Source organism: Streptopelia decaocto (assembly GCF_964273445.1).
Source record: "Streptopelia decaocto genome assembly, chromosome: 2".
Taxonomy (NCBI): domain Eukaryota; kingdom Metazoa; phylum Chordata; class Aves; order Columbiformes; family Columbidae; genus Streptopelia; species Streptopelia decaocto.
The window spans coordinates 157,773,247-157,795,613 of NC_138655.1; the positions used below are offsets into that span (position 1 = coordinate 157,773,247).

Genomic DNA, 22,367 nt, shown 5'->3' on the forward strand with positions numbered 1-22,367 from the left:
GGTTCTCTAATATTACATTCAGGTGTAAGAGCATTCAAACGAGGTGTCTTCAGCACAAAAAGCATGAACTCCACATCAAAAATGCTATTAATATTAGCTCATATCCTTCTTACGGGGACTAGAGACACTTCAGACAAAATACCCTCCTTTTCAAATCCTTATTCTTGCTCACTGTTTTTTGTAGCCATCAGAAGCAATAAACCATGGGGTGTGGGGAACGCCTTAAAAACACTGAGAGGGAAACAAAATGCTTCCTCCCAGAAAAACACTCTACAGAAATTCAGGTGTAAGACTCTCCCATGAGAATATTATTCTGCAACTGACACCATTTCCTCTGAGGATTTTTTTAAGGAGTCTCAAGATTTTGCTGAAGCATCTTTGATGTGTAATATTAAGCCTTACCCTTCAGATTTTTTAGTAAAATCTTCAGCTTCTTTTACCTCAGGGAAGCATTTCACAGGATCGCACTCTCCTCTGATGCATAAGGATGGACAACAGCAACAAGCTGCATAAATATAACAACCTCCACAGGAGCCTCACAGGATGCCGTTCAATTGATCACAATAAAATTAGTGTCATTGATTTGGAAAAGTTAAAAGCATCAGTCTACCTACCTATCCGTCAGGCTGTAATCACCATTGTAAGCTGGCATTGGTACAGGAAATTAAAGAACATAAGAAACAGCTTTCTTTTAAATAACACAGATTGGGAATGCCAGAGAGTTGTAGCTGAGGGATGTAATTACAAAATGCTCTCACTCCGGAGTTTAATCTAGGCAAGCCAAGTAACCTGCTGATCCAGACAGTAGTAGCCAATAGGGTTGTGCAATAAAAGAAGATTTGTAAAACCACCATGTGCTGGATTGTAACATTCAGCCCCTGAAAATATGAGGAGGGTTGTTCATGTGTTACCGGGAATCAGCGCCAAAGAGCTGCTGATGTCGGCTGCAACATCTGCAAGGTAAAGGCTGCACTTTCAGTTGGTTTAGGTGGCAGACACACTTTGGCTTGCTACACCAAATAGCATATAAAAGCAGCAATAAGAGGAGATACGCTGCATACCACAGACACACCAAAAGTTAAAACAAACAAACAAAACTACGAACAAACAAACAACCACCAAACCCAAACAAAACTAAACCAAACAAAAATGTGATGAGAGTTCCTTAGTGTTCCTGCTTAGGTCCCAGCTTAAGCCTAAGAATGCAGAAACCAAGCTGAAATGTTTATAGCTGATATCTTCGACACATGGTTTATTCCAGAGGAATGGGAACCATCCTGGTGAGCACGATGGGGTTTCAAAGCTTGGCAGTAAGAACTGGAAGGAGAGACAGTGCCCATGGCCTCCCAAGGCTCGTTGATGTGCATGGTAGAGTCTTTTTCAGCCTGTCTCTTTGTATTAAATTCCGCGGGTCACAAAGGAAAGGCTTAGATCTCCTTTAGGTCACAGACCTGAGTGCTTTTCGCTGCTCCTCCCATGTTTTCTCACTTCCCTTGGCTTTGAGGGTGGAGACCAGCAGCCAAACAAGCAGTGAATATCGAGCAGTGCTTGGAGTGAAATGGATAAAGATCCTTAGACTAACATTTGCTCCTGCCTGACAAGATGAAACTACCCATTCTGAAACAGGGCAATATTTTAAAAAACTGATGTTGTAAGGGTGACTGGGCATGTAGGAGAAAGGGGCTGAAAGGCACCACCAAACCCAAAGCCAGGCATTGCTGTCAGCAGGTGCTTGGTCTGCCTGAAAGTCACAGGTCACTCTCCTTCTTCTCTTTCTTCTTTTGTTATATTAAAACCTAACCATGGTTAGAGGGTCTGAATTACAATTTCCTATTAATTACCATCTAAGAGCCAACATCTGCCTCACAGAGTTATGCCTCACATTGGTCGGGTCTCACTAGGAGCACCCAGCAGCTCTCACTCCAGGCATCCAAGGGGTCAGAAAGAATCCGAAGGATGTATTTCAAATCCAGGGGTGCCAATGGTCTGAAAGGAAGGACATTGAAGCAAATCCAACCAAACAGCACAGGAGAAATAAAAAAAAATTAAAAAGAGGTCAGAATAAAAAGAGAAAGAGCAACATCGACAAGGAGCTGAAACTGGAGGAGCAAAGGGAAGGAGATGCCCATGAGCAGGCTTGCTCACAGGTTCAGAGCACCCACTGACCTCTGTATGCCACAGTATCACAGTATGTTTGGGATTGGAAGGGACCTCAGAGGATCATCTAGTCCAATCCCCCTGCTGGAGCAGGAACGCCTAGGTGAGGTCGCACAGGAACATGTCCAGGTGGGTTTTGAATGTCTCCAGAGAAGGAGACTCCACAACCCCCCTGGGCAGCCTGTTCCAGTGCTCTGTCACCCTTACTGGGAAGAAGTTTTTTCTCAAATTTAAGTGGAACCTCTTGTGTTCCAGCTTGATCCCATTACCCCTTGTCCTATCGTTGTTTGCCACCGAGAAGAGCCTGGCTCCATCCTCATGGCACTCACCCTTTATATATTTATAAACATTAATAAGGTCACCCCTCAGTCTCCTCTTCTCCAAACTAAAGAGACCCAGCTCCCTCAGCCTTTCTTCATAAGGGAGGTGCTCCACTCCCTTAATCACCTTTGTTGCCCCACAGACTTCCATCCACAAAAAAAGTTTCAAATTCCTCACCGGCTACTCATTCAGGTAGATGGAAACCACTGGTTTCAGCCTGAGACGTCAGACCTCTCCATGCACACATGCAATCAGCGAGAGGAAGAACCCCCTCTGCCGCAAGGTGCCTTCTTTAGACTTCATGCTACAGCAAGGTAAGGAAACTCTCATTTCTTCCCACTCAATCCAGTGGCCCAACACCAGATCTTCTGTCTAACCCATCAAACAAAATGTAGGGCAATAATTTATCACCATAAACATAATGAAAGATTACTGCTTAATGAAGACTGGAGCCCACAGTCAGTCTGCTTCTCTCTTGTGGCTGATGAGCTTGTTACAGCTTTGTCTAAAAGGTAATATTACCCATCCTTAAGAACTGAGTGGATTTATATTTAATCCCTACTCCTGCTATTTAACGAGAGACGTGATCTTCCAAATGCACAACTGATCCCCAGGAGTGAGGACTGGTATTGCTGCCCCTAAGCCTGTATAATACATAAAGTTACACCCATGGCCCCTGCAGCATCTTTCAGCATCTTACTTGCTTTGTGTTTTTTCTCAAACTCAAGTGAGAGGCTTTCTCATCATGAGCAAATCATCCTCATTTTCGTGACACTGTGGCCAACACAGAATACATGGACAAGTTTATGTGATTTACATTAAAATCTAGTTAAATTCATTTAAGGTATGCTGTACAGTCTGAAGGTTGGTAATAAATTTGTTAATATTGCTTGCTAATCTGGGGTATAATTAGATTACTTGTGCTGCTAATTTAAACAACACACATGAATCTTTCCAAAATAACCTCACTTTGGTGACATCTGAAGAATCATAGAATCATTTAGGTTGGAAAAGATCTTTATGATTGAGTTCAACTGTAAACCCAACACTGGCACTAAACCATGTCCCTAAGAAACTCATCTACAGGTCTTTCAAACCCCTCCAGGGATGGTGACTCCACCACTGCCCTGGGCAGCCTGTTCCAATGCCTGACAACCCTTACCAGGAGAAAAATTTTCCTAATATCCAATCAAAACCCCCCTGGTGCAACTTGAGGCCATTTCCTCTCATCCTGTCACTTGTTTACTTGAGAGAAGAGACCAACCCCCTCCATGCTCCAAGCTCCTTTCAGGCAGTTCAGAGATCAGAAGGTCTCCCCTCAGCTCCTGTTCTCCAGGCTGAACCCCCCAGGTCCCTCAGCCGTTCCCATCACACTTGTGCTCCAGACCCTTCCCCAGCTCCATTCCCTTCTCTCAACTCGCTCCAGCACCCCAAGGGCTTTCTTGGCATGAGGGGCCCAAAACTGAACACAAGATTCAAGGTTTGGCCTCACCAGTGCCCAGTTCAGGGGGAGTAAGGTCACTGCCCTGGTCCTGCTGGCCACACTATTCCTGACACAAGCCAGGATGTTGTTTGCTTTCTTGGCCACCTGGGCACACACTGGCTCATGTTCAGCCACTGTCGATCAACACCCCCACATCCTTTTCCCCCAGGCAGCTTTCCAACCACTCTTCCCTAAACCTCTAGCACTGCCTGGGGTTGTTGAAGTTGCATAGGGTACTTGAAGAAGTCACATTTGGGAACTGTATTCCCTTTCAAACTACTCCACCAGCCTTTCCAGTCTTTCCCTCTCATTAGCCAGCTGTATCCCATCAAACTGAATTGGTGGGAGTTATGAACACAGCAGTCCCACTAGGCACATGCCAAAGCTCCCAAGGAGCCCTTTCCCTGTGATGGACCCATTCATGCAGCAAGTCAAACACATGCTACCAGTTTAAAACCATTACTCCTTGTCTTATGGTAACAGGCCCTGCTAAAAAGTCTGTCCACACCTTTCTTATCAGCCCCTTTTAAGTATTGAAAGACTGCAGTAAGGTTTCCCCGGAGCTTCTCTTCTCCAGCTGAACACCCCAGCTCTCTCAGCCTGTCCTCCCAGCAGAGTTGTTCCAGCCTCAGATCATTTCTGTGGTTCCTCTGGCCCCTCTCCAACAGATCCATGTCTGTCCTGTGCTGTGACTGAGTCTGGGGCCTTCTGATACCAAGACAGCAAGCAATAGTAACAAAAACAACAACAACAACAATACAGATTTAAGTTCAGGCAACTCAGAGCTGCAGTGGCCCAAACTGCCAGAAGCAGATTAAAAGAACCAACTGGGTGCATTATTCTCTGCTGCAGTTCCCCAATTTCCAGTGCAGCTGCGGTTGTGTAAGTGGGCATGTTTGGTTGCAGGGGATGAAGAGCTGTGGGAGAACATGCTGTTTGGCACGTTCTTCTGGCAGACACACACACTGGTCCAGGCTCTCCGCCTGCTAAGGGCTGGGCAAGGGCTGCAGCACTGGGCTGCACAAAGTAACACCAATGGAAGCATCTGATAACAGCTCTGCTCCTCAGTACAGTGCATGTTTCTTCTCTGCCCTTGAGGGATGTGATAAGCCCTTGCAAGGGACTTTAAATCGTTGGGTGGAGAATGCATAAAGGCAAAGGAATGATAATACAGCTTGGAGAGATCCAAGTGCTGCATCGCTGGACATGTCGCAATGAGTATGCTGACGGTACAGTGGTGTGGAGAACCTACCATAAAAATGTTGCTTTTTGTACTCAGGCTGACTACGAAAACAGGCATCTGATGCAATTATGTGTTGGTTTTAATTACCTTAGTAAAATGCCACAACAGAAAAGGAAACAAAGCTTTTTTCTGATGATACTTTAGAAGTAGGACTTGCTCAAAAACTTTGAGAAGTGTTACACCACATGGTCTTTCCTTCATTCCTTATATGCAATAAGCTCAGTGACAGCAGAACTTACCAAACCATACAGAACCTTGTCCCATACTGTACATTATTTTAATGTACCCTGTTAAGAAAAATCAAGGTCATAGTGAGGATAAAGGTAGCTAAAGTTTCTATAGCAACAGTTACCAGGATGCAGTTGCCAAAGGTGCTTTCTTGATGCATCCTGAAGTATCTTTTCTGGCTGCTTTTCCTTCCTTTTCACTAGACTTTTTGGTAATATCAGTACCGACACGATGCAAATGTGCTTTCATTGTCAGTATCATCTCGTAGACTATTCCTGCCCACGAGCTGAATATACAGGACATATCATGTGAAAAGGAAAGAAAAAATTACGCAGTCTGACCTTGAGATCCAAAGGGGACACAACTGACTTAAAACATCTACACTTTTCTGAAAAGCCAGCTGCCTGTTGTAGTTGCAAGTGAAAAAGTGAAAATAACAAAGATAAGTTTCTCTTTTTTTTTCTGCTTGTTTACCTTGTACATTGATAGCATCTTGTCTGTTTGTCTTTCTCCTAATGGACAAATTTCCTTGCTGTTTCTATTGCTCTTCCAAGCCTTCAGGCAGAAGGGGAAGAAAAAACAGCAGTTTAAGCACAGCAGAAAAATGTCCTCGTGAAATAACAACAGGATAAAAGTGGAGATGCTTTAGAGCTGAAATATATCTTGCTTTTCCATGGACCAATAACTCCACACTGCTGCAGCCCCCATATGCCTTTACTATGTGGGGAAGCACAGGACTCTGCGGTATTGGTCATTTCATCAAAATGAACGGCTGATAGTCATGGAGAAGGAGCAAGCTGCAACTGCATAGCTGGTGTGGAGCAGGTTGGTGCAGCTGACATGAAACGGTTCCCAGAGCCCCCTCTCTGGGAAACGTGGTCTGGTGGTCGCAGCCGGGTGATGGCTGGTAGAGGCAGTGCTGGTGTGCTCTAGTGAGATGGCTCATTGGATCTGAAGGTGGTATCAGGATGGCATCTCCTCCTGACAGCAGTGCCCTTGGAGATTCCCTCTCTTCTTGCCTGGGGCCAGGCACGAAGGTCCTGTGTTTGTCCTTGCTCTAGGTCCCTGAACACACCCTCAAGCATCGTGTCCAGCTATGAGACTTCCCTTTGGCACTGTCACCATAAATACTCATCTATGGATATGTGGTAGCTTTGCCTTCAAGGGTCATTTTCACACAGTAGGGTAGATGCCTTCAAAAGAACTATGATGCCCAGCTGTAGAAGTGTATGGCGTTGCTTGCTGTCATCTGCCCTTCTGCAGCCCTTGCAAACCATAGTCCACTTGATGCTAAGACTGGATTTCATGAAGGCTAGAAGAGACTTCAGCTTCTGCTCCTAGCTAAGAACCAGCACAATTTGATTATTGTGCTGGATCTCTCCTGGACCTTCCTCAGGGCTAAAACAAGGTGTTCAAAATTGGATAAGCTACTACACTGGGAATTAAATTGAAAAGCAATATTAGAGAATTTGTAATCCCTTTGAAAATCAGACTATCTATAGGAGCTTTCTCCATTTATTTTAACCAAATCAAATAAAAGAAGCTGAAATTGCAAAGAGAACCAACTTGGACAAATCCCAGTGCAGCCACGTCCAAAAGAACAACCAAATCTAACCCTGAAACACATCTAGGAACATGAATAGTTCTGCAACTACACTCCATTTTCTTTGTTAAAAGAGCTTTGCTGTTAGCTTTGCTTCCAGTGTCCAACCAATCTGTGACACACATCTCAGAGCAGAAAATTTTTCCATTAATGTAGCACCCTGAATGTGCCTGTTGTGAAACACTGAGTATGCATCACTAGCATTCACTTTGAGTCAAAGAACACCTTTGATCACAATCATTTTATTTCTCCCCACTCCAAACATTACTTCTTGTTTCCATTAGACTCTGTTCTTTGTAAATACAAAGAAAAGTCTTGCAGTACATCAAGGGGGAAAATGCAGCTGGATAAAAAAAATGAAAAAGACACAAAAGTTCTATTTGATTAACTGAAGAAACATCAAATTTCAGGCATTGTGAAGAAAGTTTCTGAGGCATCACATGGGAAACCCCACAGACAGGTTAGTCCTTGTGCAACCAAGAAAAAGGCCATCTCCCTATTATTTCTACCATGTCTCTGCAACGTGATTTTTAAAGTAGCTCCTTGAGGTTGCTTGAGCCTACCTAAAGACATAAACAAATGTTTTTTCTTCCAACTACCAGTTAAAGTACTAGAGCTATGTGTGCTGCTGCTGAGCGACATACATCCATTCAAATCCCTTCTGAACTAGAATCAATATTAGCTAGATCCATTACCTCCTGTTTTATTGGCAGTTTGGGTGCTTGTTCAGAAAACAGTCCCTCCTAGTAATGTAATAAAGCCCCCACCTTGGAGATAATTAGGTTGTCTGAGATATAGCATCCACTGACGATCATTTCCCTGCTGATTTTGGCCTGCTGCTCCAGCTCAAGTTGCAGTCTCCATCACTACCTGTTCTTACATTAGACCATCTGAGTCTCATCACCTAATAATTGCTATAGTAGATTTAGGTTGTTGTTGTGTTTTTTTTTTTTTTTTTTACTCTGCTATAATAACAGCAACCAGCCAAACCTCAGAGTGTCATTAACATGCTTTTAAAAATGCACTAAGATGGCTTTGTCAATTATCTCGAGATTTAATATCCCAGCCACAACACAGATATCCCTCACTCTAACAACAAATCCCTCCAGGAGTGCACACATGACACCACCTTCCCCACATTTCCTTTGGGTCCTCATTGCACTCCAGAGGCTGATAAAGTCAAGCTCCAAATTGGGAGCATAAGCACGCTGCAAAAATGCTGTGAACATCCAGACATGGCCTTGCCATCTGTCTTTCCTGATCCCCCTTCCTGACGCCTTGATGGGATCCCAACTTAAGCATCCACATGTGTCATTAAATTCTGTACTAATAGACAGGGTAAAACCACAGTGTGATTCGTCCACTCACTCTCAACTCACCTCCCCTGATCCTGTGGTACAACTTGTCCTAAAAGGTCCCCTGCATTCAGATTCTACGTTTTACTATTGAATGTACTTGGTCTTGGTTTTGACCATTGAAGGAAGAGAGAAAACAAATCCCACTCTGTTAGATACATCAGCCTGTAAGTTACGGTCTCTTGTAACAGGTGGGAATACATGACTTTGCAGGTCCCCTGAGGCCTTAGGATCACCTTCCTAATTATCTTCATGTCTTTAAACAAAGGGATGAGTGTCAGGAACTCTGAGCAAATTATAGCAGACAAGACAATACATGCTAGTCCTGAGCTAAAAAACAGTGTAAAGTAGGAGTATTTATTCCACATTTTTAGGCATTTAAATCCAAACCTTACCCAGTGGTATTAAATACTTAACTAAAATAGCAAGAGGCTGAGGAAAAACAAACTGATGCACAAAGAGAAAGTCACTGTCCCTTAATGGCACAAAAACTGATAGTTTTTAATGTATTTATCAAAACAAGCACTCAGATTCTAAACACGGGGGTGGCATTTTCCTCCTCTTATGCACAAGAGCTGGAATTTCTCCCCTGGCTGTTTCAGGCTGTGACTCTATCGTGGGCACAGTACCTCCCTTGGAGGCTTTCTCCAGTCATGGCTTTTTGCTGACACACTCAGATTTATTGACTTTCTAGGGAAGAAAACAAGAGTGGTTTTGCTAATATGCTTTGCTAGAACCCAACCCTTAAAACCCTACTAGCTACTAGCTAGATTCTCTGTGGATATTGGATCAGTATTTAACTTTCCACCATTTGGGCAATTCCATAGCAGTAGTCCCTAAGCTATGCCTCACAATCTATAATCTAATCAACATTTTTGAAATTGTTTATGACCTTAGCAGCCAGCCACCACAATAGTTCAGATCATCAAGGACAATAATGTATAATATTTAATGATGTGCAAAATATTGTTGCTGTGCAGAACATTTCTTCCTCAATATTATTGCCTGTTGGCTAGCAAAGGCCAAAGTCCACAAGCACAGGTAGATTGCCAGATCCTGGGATCCCCAGGAAACATCCCAGTAGTCTTGGAGTCCAGCCTGAGCCTGGATAAATGCAATGTATTACAATCAACAAAGCATTTAATTACTGAATGCTGACATTGTGCCTTCCTTGGAACAAACAAAGAGGAAAACATGGCCCTCTGCCCAAGGAGCTTACAGGCTAAATTAGACTGGCAACACAGATCAGTCACGCCAGACATGGAGAGGGAAGGCTGACACTTCAGCTTTCCCTTTGTTTTATGTAAATACAGATATAGATGGTGTCAGCTGAAAGTCAAGTGTCTCTCTCCAGGACCCCATGGGTCTTCTTGCCCTCCTGTCCACAAGCAAGTTTGCAGGTCCTAACAGCCTACAGTCTTAGCATGGTTTACAGTCTCCTCTGACCACACAAGATACCATCTCTCTCCATCCCATCTAAAGTCTTCTGTTTCCATCAAGATCAAGAGAATCTGTCAAATAAGGTCACACAGGCAGTGCACTTAGACCCTGAGGACTGGATGCAGGAGGTACTGCCAGCATCCACAGATTGTAGGGATATGAATGAAGTCCTTTATCATAGAACGGTTTGGGTCAGAAGGGACCTTAAAGACCAGTTCCAAATCCACTCCTATGGGTAGGGACACCTTCCACTTGCTCAAAGTCCTGTCCAGCCTGGCCTTGAACACTGCCAGGGATGGGGCATCCACAGCTTCCCTGGGCAGCCTGTTCCAGGGCGTAACCACCCTCATGGTGAAGAATTTTTTCCTTATATCCAATCTAAATCTACCTTCTTCCAGGTTAAAGTAATTACCCCTTGTCCTCTCACTACACACCCTTGTAAAAAGCCCCTCTCAGGCTTTTCTAAAGATCTCCTTTAGGTACTGGAAGGCTGCCATAAGGTCTCCCCAGAGCCTTCTCTTCTCCAGGCTGAACAACTTAAACTCTCTCTGCCCATCTTCACAGCAGAGATGTTCCAGCCCTCTGATCATCTTCATGGCCTCCTCTGGACTCACTCCAACAAGTCCATGCCCTTCTTATGTTGGGGGACCCTTTTATCCAGAATAAGTTAGTATACCACAGGAATTATTCTGGATCTCTTCACTGTCTACGCTATAAGAAAATCAAACATGCGTACTCTATAAACACATCACGTACAAATGTAGAACACAACTCAAAACTGGGTACCTTCCCATTTCCAAAGCATGTTATTTTGGGGACTAGCATTTGTTGATTTGTTTATCTTCCTTTGCCAAAAGCCAAGAATTCATCATCAGTCTAAATCCCTCCAGCTTTTCTGTTTCCATTCCTCTTTCATTTCCTTTAAAATACTCTTCACTCAGCCGAAGTCTTTCTTACTTTTCACTATTTTTTTTTACTGAGAAATTTAAACTTATTGAAAAAGAACTGTAATAAGGCCCCTAAAGATTTTAGACCTGAATAAGTGACACACACAAACTTCTTTTCCCTGCAGTTCAGAAAATTGTATTACTACGCAAAATATTGCCATTATCCTCTCTCCTATTACGACCGACACAAGGAAATTGAAATATATACTTCATGCTGGTGAGAAGTGGACAGAATTGAAAGAAAACATAGGGGAAAAAAAAAAAAAAGCAACAAAACCAAACCAGAAGTGAAGGTATTTTTAAAGCACTTACCCAGCATCAGTGCTATTGCCACACAGTAACACATCCTCTGTACCATTTTTTATGAAATAGTTCACTGCAACAGAAATAGAGAAATGGCTTTTTAACAAGTACATTCTGGGAGCTACAACATTCACAAATATCATCCACCAACCAACATCTTCAATTGGTACAGTAATTGAAATATGAAAGGCATGCTTTTGTTTTGTTTTCCTAATTTTAACTTCTATAAATTGTAAAAAAAACAATACATTTTTTCAAAGCTCTTCAAGCACTTGCTACTTGTATTTCAAAATGACCAGTTTAATAAGGTGGCAGTAGGGCTGTGGGCAATGTTTGTAGGAAACATCACCTAGTCATGTAACAATACTAACGAAGCAGCCTACTCCTTCAATCTGGTGGATTCTGTTCAGCATAGAAAACATACAGTATAAAGCAAAAGAAACATAAAACCACAACTTGTTAAAGAACAAACAAGGAAGTATTCATAAAGACAAATATTTATCAACACAATCATCTGTAATGGCCATGGAGACAGACAGACACTTCTCAAGGGAGACTCAGAGGAGTAAGCTAAATGCAAGTGCTGTGGATCATTCCCTGGTTGACTATCAATGAGGCTTAAGGAAATTAGCATCCCCAGGCTAATGAGAGCCTTTGTGTACACACTCCCTCTTCTATCTCCAGCCAACAAACTCTAAAATTCAGAGAAACAGAACAGGAGGCCAGCTTCTTCTCAAAAGAGTAAACAAAACTGGTTTTCCAGAGAGAATCTGAAGAAAAGAGAGGTTCTAAGGAGCATCTCTAAAACTCGTGTGGTAGGATGGATAAAAGCGTCGATCTAGAAACATAATAAATGTGAAACAAAGCAGATGACTGATGGAGGGTAGACAATCTAGTGTGCTTTGCCTCAGCAGAGAGGACGTGTTTCCCTGTTGACATAAGACACGGCGGTGGCAGCCTTGCAGATGATGCTCAGAAGAGGTTCTCCATTCCAGGCTAAGTCTCTGTTGTGAAATGCTTTAAAAATCGAGAGTGACAGCTTATCTAGGCAGGCTATGCAAAGAATGCTCAATGGCTCAGGCCACCGAACAGATGTGCTGTGGCTTTCTCAGTAAAGCTGCGAGCAGTGGAAAAGCCGTGCCCTGCTGCATGCCAAGAGGGAATTACTGACCATGAGCTTGTGGTTACAAGAGCACGTGATGGTGTTCACAAGTTATCGGAGCATACATCCAAGCTCAGACTGTATGCTTTTCCACTTTGTCTTACATGTGGGCTTTCTGCAGAAACATCTCAACCGACAGCAATACCCAGGTATACAATACAATTAAAGATCTGTGATAGGTCACCACAAATAGGAGAAGGATGCTGTGTCTTCCCTCTCCTTCCACCCTCCAATTCTGGTGGTAAAAGACGTGTGCTTTTCTCAGGACAGATGGTATCTTATTTGGGGTACATAGTGACATAAACCCATCAGACTTTGGGGTATGGAGGAAATAAGGCACAACGTTGAGATAAGAGACAAACAACTGCAGAGGTTCTGCAACTTGTTATGAAATGGCCACCACACGGGGTACCCTGAGCTTGACAAATACGCATGACTCCCTGGGATTTGCAACTTTGCATATTGCAAATGCTAAAACCAGGAAGACCATAGATCTGTCACTGTGTGTTGACCAGTTTCTTTGAGGGGTGAAGCTCTGGAGCACCGTGTTGGTTGAAGACTGAACCAACACCTCCTGGTCAACCAAATCAGAAAATGAGAACAGTGTGAGAGCACAGAAGGAGGAAAAGGAGATCCTGTGTGCAAACAAGAAATTTAAAGCCTCAAGAACAGAAAAAATCTGATGTCTGCTGTTGACAAATATGTAACATTCCTAAAACAAGCAATACGGGAGGTGCCAAAGAGTGGTAAAAAATGCATGCTGAGGAACCAGTGCGTAGATGCTGCTGGGAGGGGGTAACTTCACCATGGAGTCTGCAACTACACAGCAGAACGTCACAGCTACCGTGCCAAACCTCAGCCTGGGGAAAAGCTGAATTGCTGAGTCTCTACTGATAAATGAAGAGGGGATTAGAGTATTATACCCAAGGAGACAAATTGCTGTATTATAAAAAAATGCGCACAACAATCAATTTGTCATTCAAAGCAAGTTGATTTGGATTTTGATCAAGCGCACTGGGCAGTCGGAGGTCTTTAAGAAGCAAACAGTCATCACTCTTGCTTTTAAAAACAAACCACCTTGGGATCGTATTAACCTATGGCCTCGGCTTTCCATCAGTTAACTCTAACATGGACAAAGAACATAAAACTCCTTTTTCATTTACTGTAGGATTTTCTCTCTGAAACACAAACTGCTCAACCTCATCAACACCACCTGAAAAACACAATGACATTTTCATTGTTTTGGAAGATTATTTTGTTTTGTTAGATTTTTCACTGAAAAACTTCTGCACGTCAGCGGGAAACAACTTAGGAAAATGAAAATGGGGAAACAAAACTGAAAAACTACATATTAGGTGGGGTTTTCTTTCAATTTCTAAAGTAAAATCAAGCCAAAACAATGATGTTTGTGTGCATATGTGTGTGTGTACACATAGTGTTTATGCAACATGCCATTCTTTGCAAAGGAAATGATAATAAATTTTTCTATTGGCTTTAGTACAATGTTGATGTCACAGTTATGGTGTATACAATGCCTTTTAGGAACTTTTCTACAGGTATTTTCAGAGTAAGATAACTACTTGATCATATTGAAAGAATTTGAAAAAATGAGTCAGAAAAACACAGGCTTCACATCAGTTTCTGGTCAGTCGCACATTATTTACTCCATTGTTTCCAGATAAACTAACCTATTTTTCAATAATACAAAACATTTCTCGTCAGTACTCAGCAGTCAAAAATTCAACAGAAATATGTTTTCTAATAACCACATGTTATCTTCAAAACAAACACACATTTGTTCCTGAGGCTTATAAATATATACTGAGACCCTGTATCTCCAGTGCTTAACATCATTTGTGTCGGATTGTTTCAACTGCTATTAAATAGGTGTATGATGAATCCTTATGTTGGTGTTGTCGTTCCATGGCTTCTGTTTTAGAGGTGCCAAGTTCAATGAAGTAATCCTGTAAAGTGAGTGCTCACAAGCAGCCTTTTACCTTCTAACAGGACAGTGAAACAAGGGCAACTGCTTCAAAGCGGCTCAAGCATCAGTAAAAGTAAAGATTTGGCCCAAATCCACAACCTTAGCTGGGTGTGATGGAGCTCACAGTACCAGAACCTCAGTACAACTCTTACTTGTGCCAGGTAGGTAGAAAGCAGTAGATGTTTAACTGCATCTACTATGGGTCACATCTTCCTTGGCACTGACATTAACACACCTGTAGCATCAAAGAGCGGACATTCATCTAATGAATTCCCGTGTTTTGAGGAAAGGGTTAGTAACAAATATTACTCAGCACAGTTGTTAAACATTAACGTTATTATCTGGTAGGGACCACTGGTGGTTGTCTTGAGATGTGACACAAAGCCCAGACAGCAAAATGTCATGACTATGGAGCCAAGTAACATCTGATCTTTCCCATCACCAGCAAACGGACCTTAAACGAAACACAGACCAGGAAATAATGTTCACTAATCCAGCTCTCCATTACATTTACATCAACCCATAGTAATTCAATCTCTCCAACATCCTCAGACCTCCTGGCTTTCCAGGGACACCAAGAAGCTTGGTAGAAGCCCTAGTGATCACTGGTCCCTTAAAAATTAGATTTGAAACCTCATTAGGAAGATGAAAATATATCAAGTAATTTTTTCCTTTGGTAACACCAAGAGTTAGATAGAATGAGGAGCAACGGGCACAGACTGAACCACAAGAGGTTCCATCTGAATATGAGAAGAAAACTCTTCCCTTTGAGGTGCCAGAGCCTGGCACAGGCTGCCCAGAGAGGTTGTGGAGTCTCCTTCTCTGGAGACATTCAAACCCACCTGGACACCTTCCTGTGTGATCTGCTCTGGTGACACTGCGTGAGCAGGTGGGTTGGACTGGATGATCTCCAGAGGTCCCTTCCAACCCCAACCACTCTGTGATTCTATGAGCTGCTGTGTCTCCGCAAGCCCATGCTCTGCATTCTGTACTGCTCAAATCACACATTAGCCCTACTTTTAAAGTTGCTGTATGCAAGTAGAGAAGAAATACACACATTCCTCTAGATTATCTTGCACCGTCTTCCTTCCCAAGTCAATTCTCATTATTTCTGCTGTTTGATTCTACACTTATTCAGATTTGTCGCTATCTTTCAGATTTCTGCATTGCTCCATTCCACACCAGGCAATTCTAACAGAGCAAACATTCACAATGGCTCCAGCTTATACTTTGCACACCTACATGTCACACCACTGCGCAGAAAGCCAGTGGGGTGTGTAGATCTGCAGGGTAGAAGTCCTCCCCATTTCTATGCTAAGGAAAAGTTTCCAGTTCAGAAAAATAGAAAAGGTTAGAGTCAGCTTAGAAAACACGGTTTCTGAATCCAGCTTCTGTTCCTCCTTCGAAGACTCAACTGAAATTATATTTTGCTGTTTCTTACAACAAATTCATTCCAATTTGAAAGGAAAAAACCAAACAACTATATATTACCTCACTTGCATAAAGAGCAGCATTAAAATATCATTAGTCACTACGCAGAGCGGAGTCCTCTGGCTGACTTTCTAACAAAAACTTCAGAGAGGTGTCTGTTATCTCAGACTATTTATTGCAGCCACACGGGTGCTGGTTGGAGGTTTTCTCCCTGCACTACAGCTGGCACAGAGCACTGACAGTCACCAAACGTCCTGATTCCAAATTTAAAATGCAATTCAGAAAGCCCCACCACCTTACAGCTGTGATACGTGACACAGAATCAAAATAGATAACACCCCCGTCCTCACCCTTCAGCCCACCGGCACAAACACACCGTACCTCCTGGTAATACATAATAATTAAAATAAATCCTTGCTGCACTTGCTGTGTGCACACTGTGTCACATACGGTGAAGTCCCTAATAAATGAAATTGAGTTTGAAGATGAAAAACATGCCTCACAAAAGCGATGGAACAGGCTGTATTAAGGGTATTATTAGGGAAGAATGCTTGGGAATAAACAGCACTGCCAGTTAGTTCTTCCCTGCTAAGAGGGGTTGCAAATAATTGTAATAATCAGGTGCTCTCCTGTTGCTCACCTCATGACAAGGGATCGGACTGTCCTCTGCCTCCCCTGGCATTTGCTACTGCCAGTCCTTCTGCTGGGTTTCACAGGATCTTCTCTCCCTTTTTCCTCCCCTTTCTTCCCATCCTTCCCTCCCTCTTCCCCTGGGCACTTGCTCCTGTCCAGCTCTCTCCCACCACCTTGCCCCATAACTGCCTCGGAGGACGTTTTCCAACCTTCAGTTAAAAAAGGAAGAGTTAATCGTGAGGATGGCTGGGTGGGTAGAGGGGCAGAGTACAAGCAGACAACTCTTTTTTCAGGTTTTTACATCTTTATAGGGTGGTGAAACACTGTCCCATGTTGCCCACAGAGGTGGTGGATGCCCCATCCCTGAAGACATCCTGATCTGGGTGAAGATGTCCCTGCTCATGGCAGCTGTGGGACTGGATGAGCTTTGGAGGTCCCTTCCAACCCAAACTATTCTGTGATTCTATAATATCCAGCATTGGCTTATATGTGTATTTAGGGTAACTACACCTCTGAATTCAGGGACTGCCCTAGGCATCAGCTGTCCTGCAGGACATATGGAAGGGTTGAGAAGAGGTCGTAGAACACCATACAACAAGGTGCTGGAAGGAAAGCGGTCTTCTTATGCTGAAGTGTCTCTGGCAGACACCTGTCTGTCTATCCCCCTATGCCTGACACCAGCTAAAGAAGCAATTTCCCAACCAGGGCTCAGCAGTCACCATAGCACAGAAAAGAACATGTCAAATTTTGACAGTACAGCTTTTTCTCCTCTTTGAGAAAAAGCCACTAAAAATATCAATCAAGCCCTCCTCCAGATGGTTCCTGCACACTAGGAAGAGGATCTGAAAGCCTCCAAGATCTGCAGCACCTGGTTCGTGCTGTTTGTGTGGTCCAAGGGAAGGAAAAGCACATCAGGAGCATTTGGAGCTGTGGACCAGAGGGGAACAGAGAATTTAGATGTTGTCAAATTGTTTTGGAGACCACACCAACTCCATGACCATCCCAAGGAAGACAAGACAGGAGATGATCACCAGTAATAAATACACATGCTGGCTTTTAAACATCTTCAGATAACCTCCTTCCATGTCTCTGTGTCTGACCAGGCACGCAGCCCCATGCTGCGGATGTAGGCTGCATAGCACATAACTAAAAGCATGGTTAGTACCATTTGTTTAGACATACACTCCACATGAATAGGCAGCAAAATGCTGAAGTGTGCTCTCTGGACATTTTGTAGAGGTTTTTGCCTTTTGGTGGTGTATTGTTTTTGTTTTGTTTTTGGTTGGTTGGTTGGTTGTTTCCCCAAGTGTTTCACACAAAGGAATTAAAATCAAAAGCTGCTGCAAGGGTTGAATGCATTTTTGATTACAGATGCCAGAAAATAGAAGAAAATACTCCTGCTTGTACTGTGATAAAGAAAACAAACGAATTGGATCAAAAGACAGAAGACAAAGGTTAAGATGAAAAGTCAATGTGCAGTATCTCTGAAGGCTAGCAGAAGGCTGTATCTGCATCACTTTACTACATTTTAAAGTACAAAGGATAGAGAGGGTGAGCAGAAAGGTGACAAATCTACTATACACAGTATTTTCCAGGTAAATCAAGTCCGAGGCCAGGACTGAATGACGAACACTAAAGAGGCCTATCCACTGATTAAAAAAAATAAATAAAAGAGTAGAGAAATGCAAAGTGAGATATTGTGCTGTCAGCATGTGAAGTAAACAGTGAAAGACAAAATCCATCCATAATCTCGTCAAGTTTTAAATTCCCTGTATCAGTTCAGGTATAGATATAGAATACTTTTAGGGATTCTTCACCAACACTTTATGTAAAGTGAAGCTGTGACCAAAGAAGACTGTAGTATGGAGAGGCAGGAGGAGAAGGATGGATAAAGGAAACATCCCATAAACCAGCAGCTTGTCTCATCCAGAGGACAGACGGCAGCATTGCTTTCCACGGGTTAACTGCTGGACTGGAGGGTATTGAGAAGAGGGTATTGAGAATGACTGGTAAAAGTTTAAGATACAGAGCAATTGAAAAATTTGAGATCTTAAAAAAGAGGTGACTATCAGAGTTCCGGTCACAGAACATGATAACGATGTTTTTTGCCCTAAGAAAATTGAGGGGGGAGTGGAAAGGAAAAAAAACCCCACAAAACTAAAGATAAAGGAAATATTTTTCAGTACACTTGCCATTTCAACTGCAGACGTTACTGCTGCAGGCTGCCCCTGTGGCCAAAACATTCAAAGAGAGATTTGTTGCTTATGTAGATAAGGATATCCAGAGTTATAACAGTTCATGTTAATAAAAATATAGAAAAATATCTATAATCCAGGCTGTATGAATTTCTTCTGGAACACGTGGGGCTGCTCTGTGCCAAAGACAGATGCTGTTTTAGGTATAACCAAGGCCAGACTGAGCCTGGCAATTCCCATATTTTATCTCCATCTCACTTGAGTGAATTCAGTGTTGACAAAAAGTATCAGGAGATAATATTTCCTTACATATTCCTTAAAATCAGCGCAATAAGGGAAAGCACCAACACAAGCCCTTCTCTGCCGGTGGGTTCATGGTGCACCTATACTGATGGCTGAGAATTAAAAGCAAAATCTCCCTCTTGCCTTTGCAAGGCACATTATTGCTGGACATGGAGGAAGCAAAAGTCTCTGGACAGGCTCCAAAGGGCACAGACGAGGTCCTTTCAAATGCACATCACTGTGCAAGTACATTGGTTTGGTAGCTGACGAACAATTTGAAGGTGGAGGAAAACTCTGAAAATGTTCAGTCTGAATCTTCCACGGCAGATCTCTCCTCTAGCAGATCTCTCCTTTCTGTGAGCAGCAACGCAGTGATGAAAGCAAAAGAAATGTACCTGAGGGGCAAATCTTCCTGTTTTACAAACTGTTCCAAGATAAGACACCACAAGGCCAAAAAAATGCCACTGAATGGCTGGGGAAAAAAAAAAAAAGGCAAGTATTGGATACAACAGTACCAATTCCTATGTTTTTCTGATCCTTGTACTTTTTTTTTGCTGGGCCTTTCTTTTTCTATTTAGCTTAAAACATTAAAGCGCACAGATGCAATACCCATGTTAGTAACACATCAGAGCATTAATGTTTGAGCATTTATGAAGCTATTTGTCAAAAGATCCACAGCACCTGAACAAAGCCACAATATTTACAGTTAATGGTGGAGTAACATGCATAGATTCCACGCTGACAAGCACAGTCTGAAAGCCCAGAGAGGTTCTTTGTCTTAATCATTGGTTCACATACAATCATACATAATAAAACACCTATTCCAGTCTCAACCCGATTTATTGCTTCCCTCTTTCCTCCCACCTCCATAATTACTCATCAAACACTCACTGTCTTCTATTACCACCTCAGAAAACACCTCAAACACTTCAGCTCTCCCCAAACTCTCTACACTTATTATCTGATTCAGACATCATTATTTTCTATACAGTTCTCATACAGTTTCAGAATATCTGTTCATACAGTTCCATTTCAGTGGTTCTAAAAGTAAAAATGAAGCAGTTCATCAGGCAGAGCTAACAATCAGGCACAAAACTTAGAGAATATGTATATATGTACACACGCATATATTTCTAAATATTCAAAGACATATGCCTCAGCATTCATGCCTGTTTGCATCACCAATGCATTATACCTAGGGCATCAAAGAGGAGGTGGTGAAAAGACTCTAGAAATATTTCATACTGTCTAATGGTCTGGAACCACTCCTGATTTATCAGCTCCAAGCAGCCAGACTGGTCCTGATTGCATTCACACCCTGTGAAAAACCAGCCTGTGAGCCCTTCTCAAGTACCAAGACCATTATTTGGATGGATATCACATCAGTCACAGAACCACAGAATGGTTGGGGTGGGAAGGGACCTCTGGAGATCATCCAGTCCAACCCACCTGCTCAAGCAGGTTCACCAGAGCAGATCGCACAGGAAGGTGTCCAGGTGGGTTTGAATGTCTCCAGAGAAGGAGACTCCACAGCCTCTCTGGGCAGCCTGGTCCAGGCTCTGGCACCTCAATGGAAAGAAGTTTCTCCTCATGTTCAGATGGAACCTCCTGTGTTTCAGTCTGTGCCCGTTGCCCCTCATCCTGTCATTGGGCACCACTGAAAAAAGTCTGGTCCATCCTCTTGACACACACCCTTGAGATATTTATAAACACTGATGAGATCCCCATTCAGTTTCTCTTTTCCAGCTGAACAGCCCCAGCTCTCTCAGTGTCTCCTCTTAAGAAAGATGCTCCAGAGCCCTCATCATCTTTGTAGCCTCCACTGGACTCTCTCCAGTAATTCCTTGTCCTTCTTAAACTGGGGACCCCAGAACTGGCCACAGAATTGCAGATGTGGCCTCACCAGGGCAGAGTAGAGGGGGAGGAACAACCTCCCTCAACCTGCTGGTCACACTCTTCCTCAGTTGATTCCTCTCAGTAAAAGGTTAATAAAGCTTAAACATTTTTTTTTTTTTAAATTCAATATGTTAGAGTTATCTAAAAGAAATTACATGGTTTTATTTTACCTTACAAGATACTGATTATGAGAGAAAACATTCAAAATGAGAACCTTTCAGAGTGTCTCTAAGTAGGGTATTTAGTTTAAAAAAGAAAAGAAAATACTGGAGTTTAAGATTATCACCTCAAAAGTGATTTTATAATAATTTTACTATATTTTAAAGTTTTTTTTTTCTTAAGTGGTTTTCTTATGCATTGTTCAGCACTTCCATTGAGCTCTGCTCTACAAAAGAACACACTATTTAAACTGAGACTTCTACTTGCTACTTACTGACTAGTCAATAATCCATTTTAGTAATGGAATACATAAATGACATTAAAGATTCTACAATCATCAGCCATGTGAATCAACTACACTCAGTCCCTTGGTATGTCTAAGCCAGTGACATATCTGACATCATTTACCTTTCAATCCACTCTGACTCACACATTCATAAAGCTTCACTTCATCAAATACATCTTTAATTTAAACACCACAACCTAAGACAGGCTTTCAAGCATGCTATTTGCAGCTGCTTTCCTAGAAATCTTTATAAGTATTGGAATTAAGATAACTGACAGCTCAATAACTTTGATATTGATATATTGATCACATAATTTTCATAATGCTGTGGATGTAAACTATCGCTATTTTCTACTTTTTTTTCAATTCATTTTTATATATGAGCACTGCTGCATCTACAACTTCAGATTCCCCGGTTTGTTATTATTCATGTCTAAAAATAATCCTCCTTGGGCTTATTGATTGCAGTCCCTTACCCAATCTAGAACTGAAGGTAGAGAAATCATTACTTACCATAGTCAGTGTTTTCCCAGGTGAATGAGCTGTGTCTCCATTTTAACTTTACCACTGGCACCTGACATGAAGAGTTTTTTAGCCCGATTCTATCTAATGCTCAACTGTCCCCCATCCCATACTCCATTCATACAGGATAAGAACAGTCCTATGGAAGAGGCTGGGAGACTGGATGAGTGACTTCTGTCTATATCTTCCTTTCCCCCCCGCCTAGGTTTGCACTGGTAAGCATTACTCATGGAAGGCAAAACCAAACTGGAATAACTCTTCTGATAAGACGACTTCTTAGAGGCTGGTGTGTAAATTGTAAAGACCTAGAGTCATTTACATTGGTAGAAAGAACAGAAAATCCCTCCTGTTCATCACAAGGCACATGTGCTCACCAAAAAGCAAATTTTCAACCTGTGTCTCTGCTGTGAGTTGAGGAGAGACTATGCAGATGTCTTATTTTACCATGACTGTTGTGCCCAGTAGAACTAAGTCAAGAAACCACCTGCAGTAGCTCAGATGAAGATTCTTTCATAGAAATAGCTTTTAATGAGAATGCCAAGAAAGTGCCCTTATTAACAGTCTGATCAGGAACATTCAGTGTCATTTCTGTACACTAGAACTAAGTGATTAGTGAAAATAAATGGAAGAGATCTCTCAGTGTGAATTTCCCGAGTCCCCATGCTGGGAAAAACAAGCGAAAGTGTCAGGTGGATAGGCAGGAGATCCTTACTCCTGGTGGGATTCAGTTTATATGA

At 42.4% G+C, this 22,367-nt stretch overlaps 1 protein-coding gene across 1 annotated transcript in view; it reads right to left on the reverse strand.

The window, feature by feature from the left end:
• The window catches only part of SCN5A (sodium voltage-gated channel alpha subunit 5), a 216,003-nt gene that overhangs the window by 124,041 nt on the left and 69,595 nt on the right, over nucleotides 1-22,367 (reverse strand). The window contains exon 8 of the mRNA XM_082046668.1: nucleotides 11,090-11,153. Within this exon, the coding sequence (XP_081902794.1) occupies nucleotides 11,090-11,153 (64 nt within the window). The remainder of the gene's footprint in view (nucleotides 1-11,089; nucleotides 11,154-22,367) is intronic.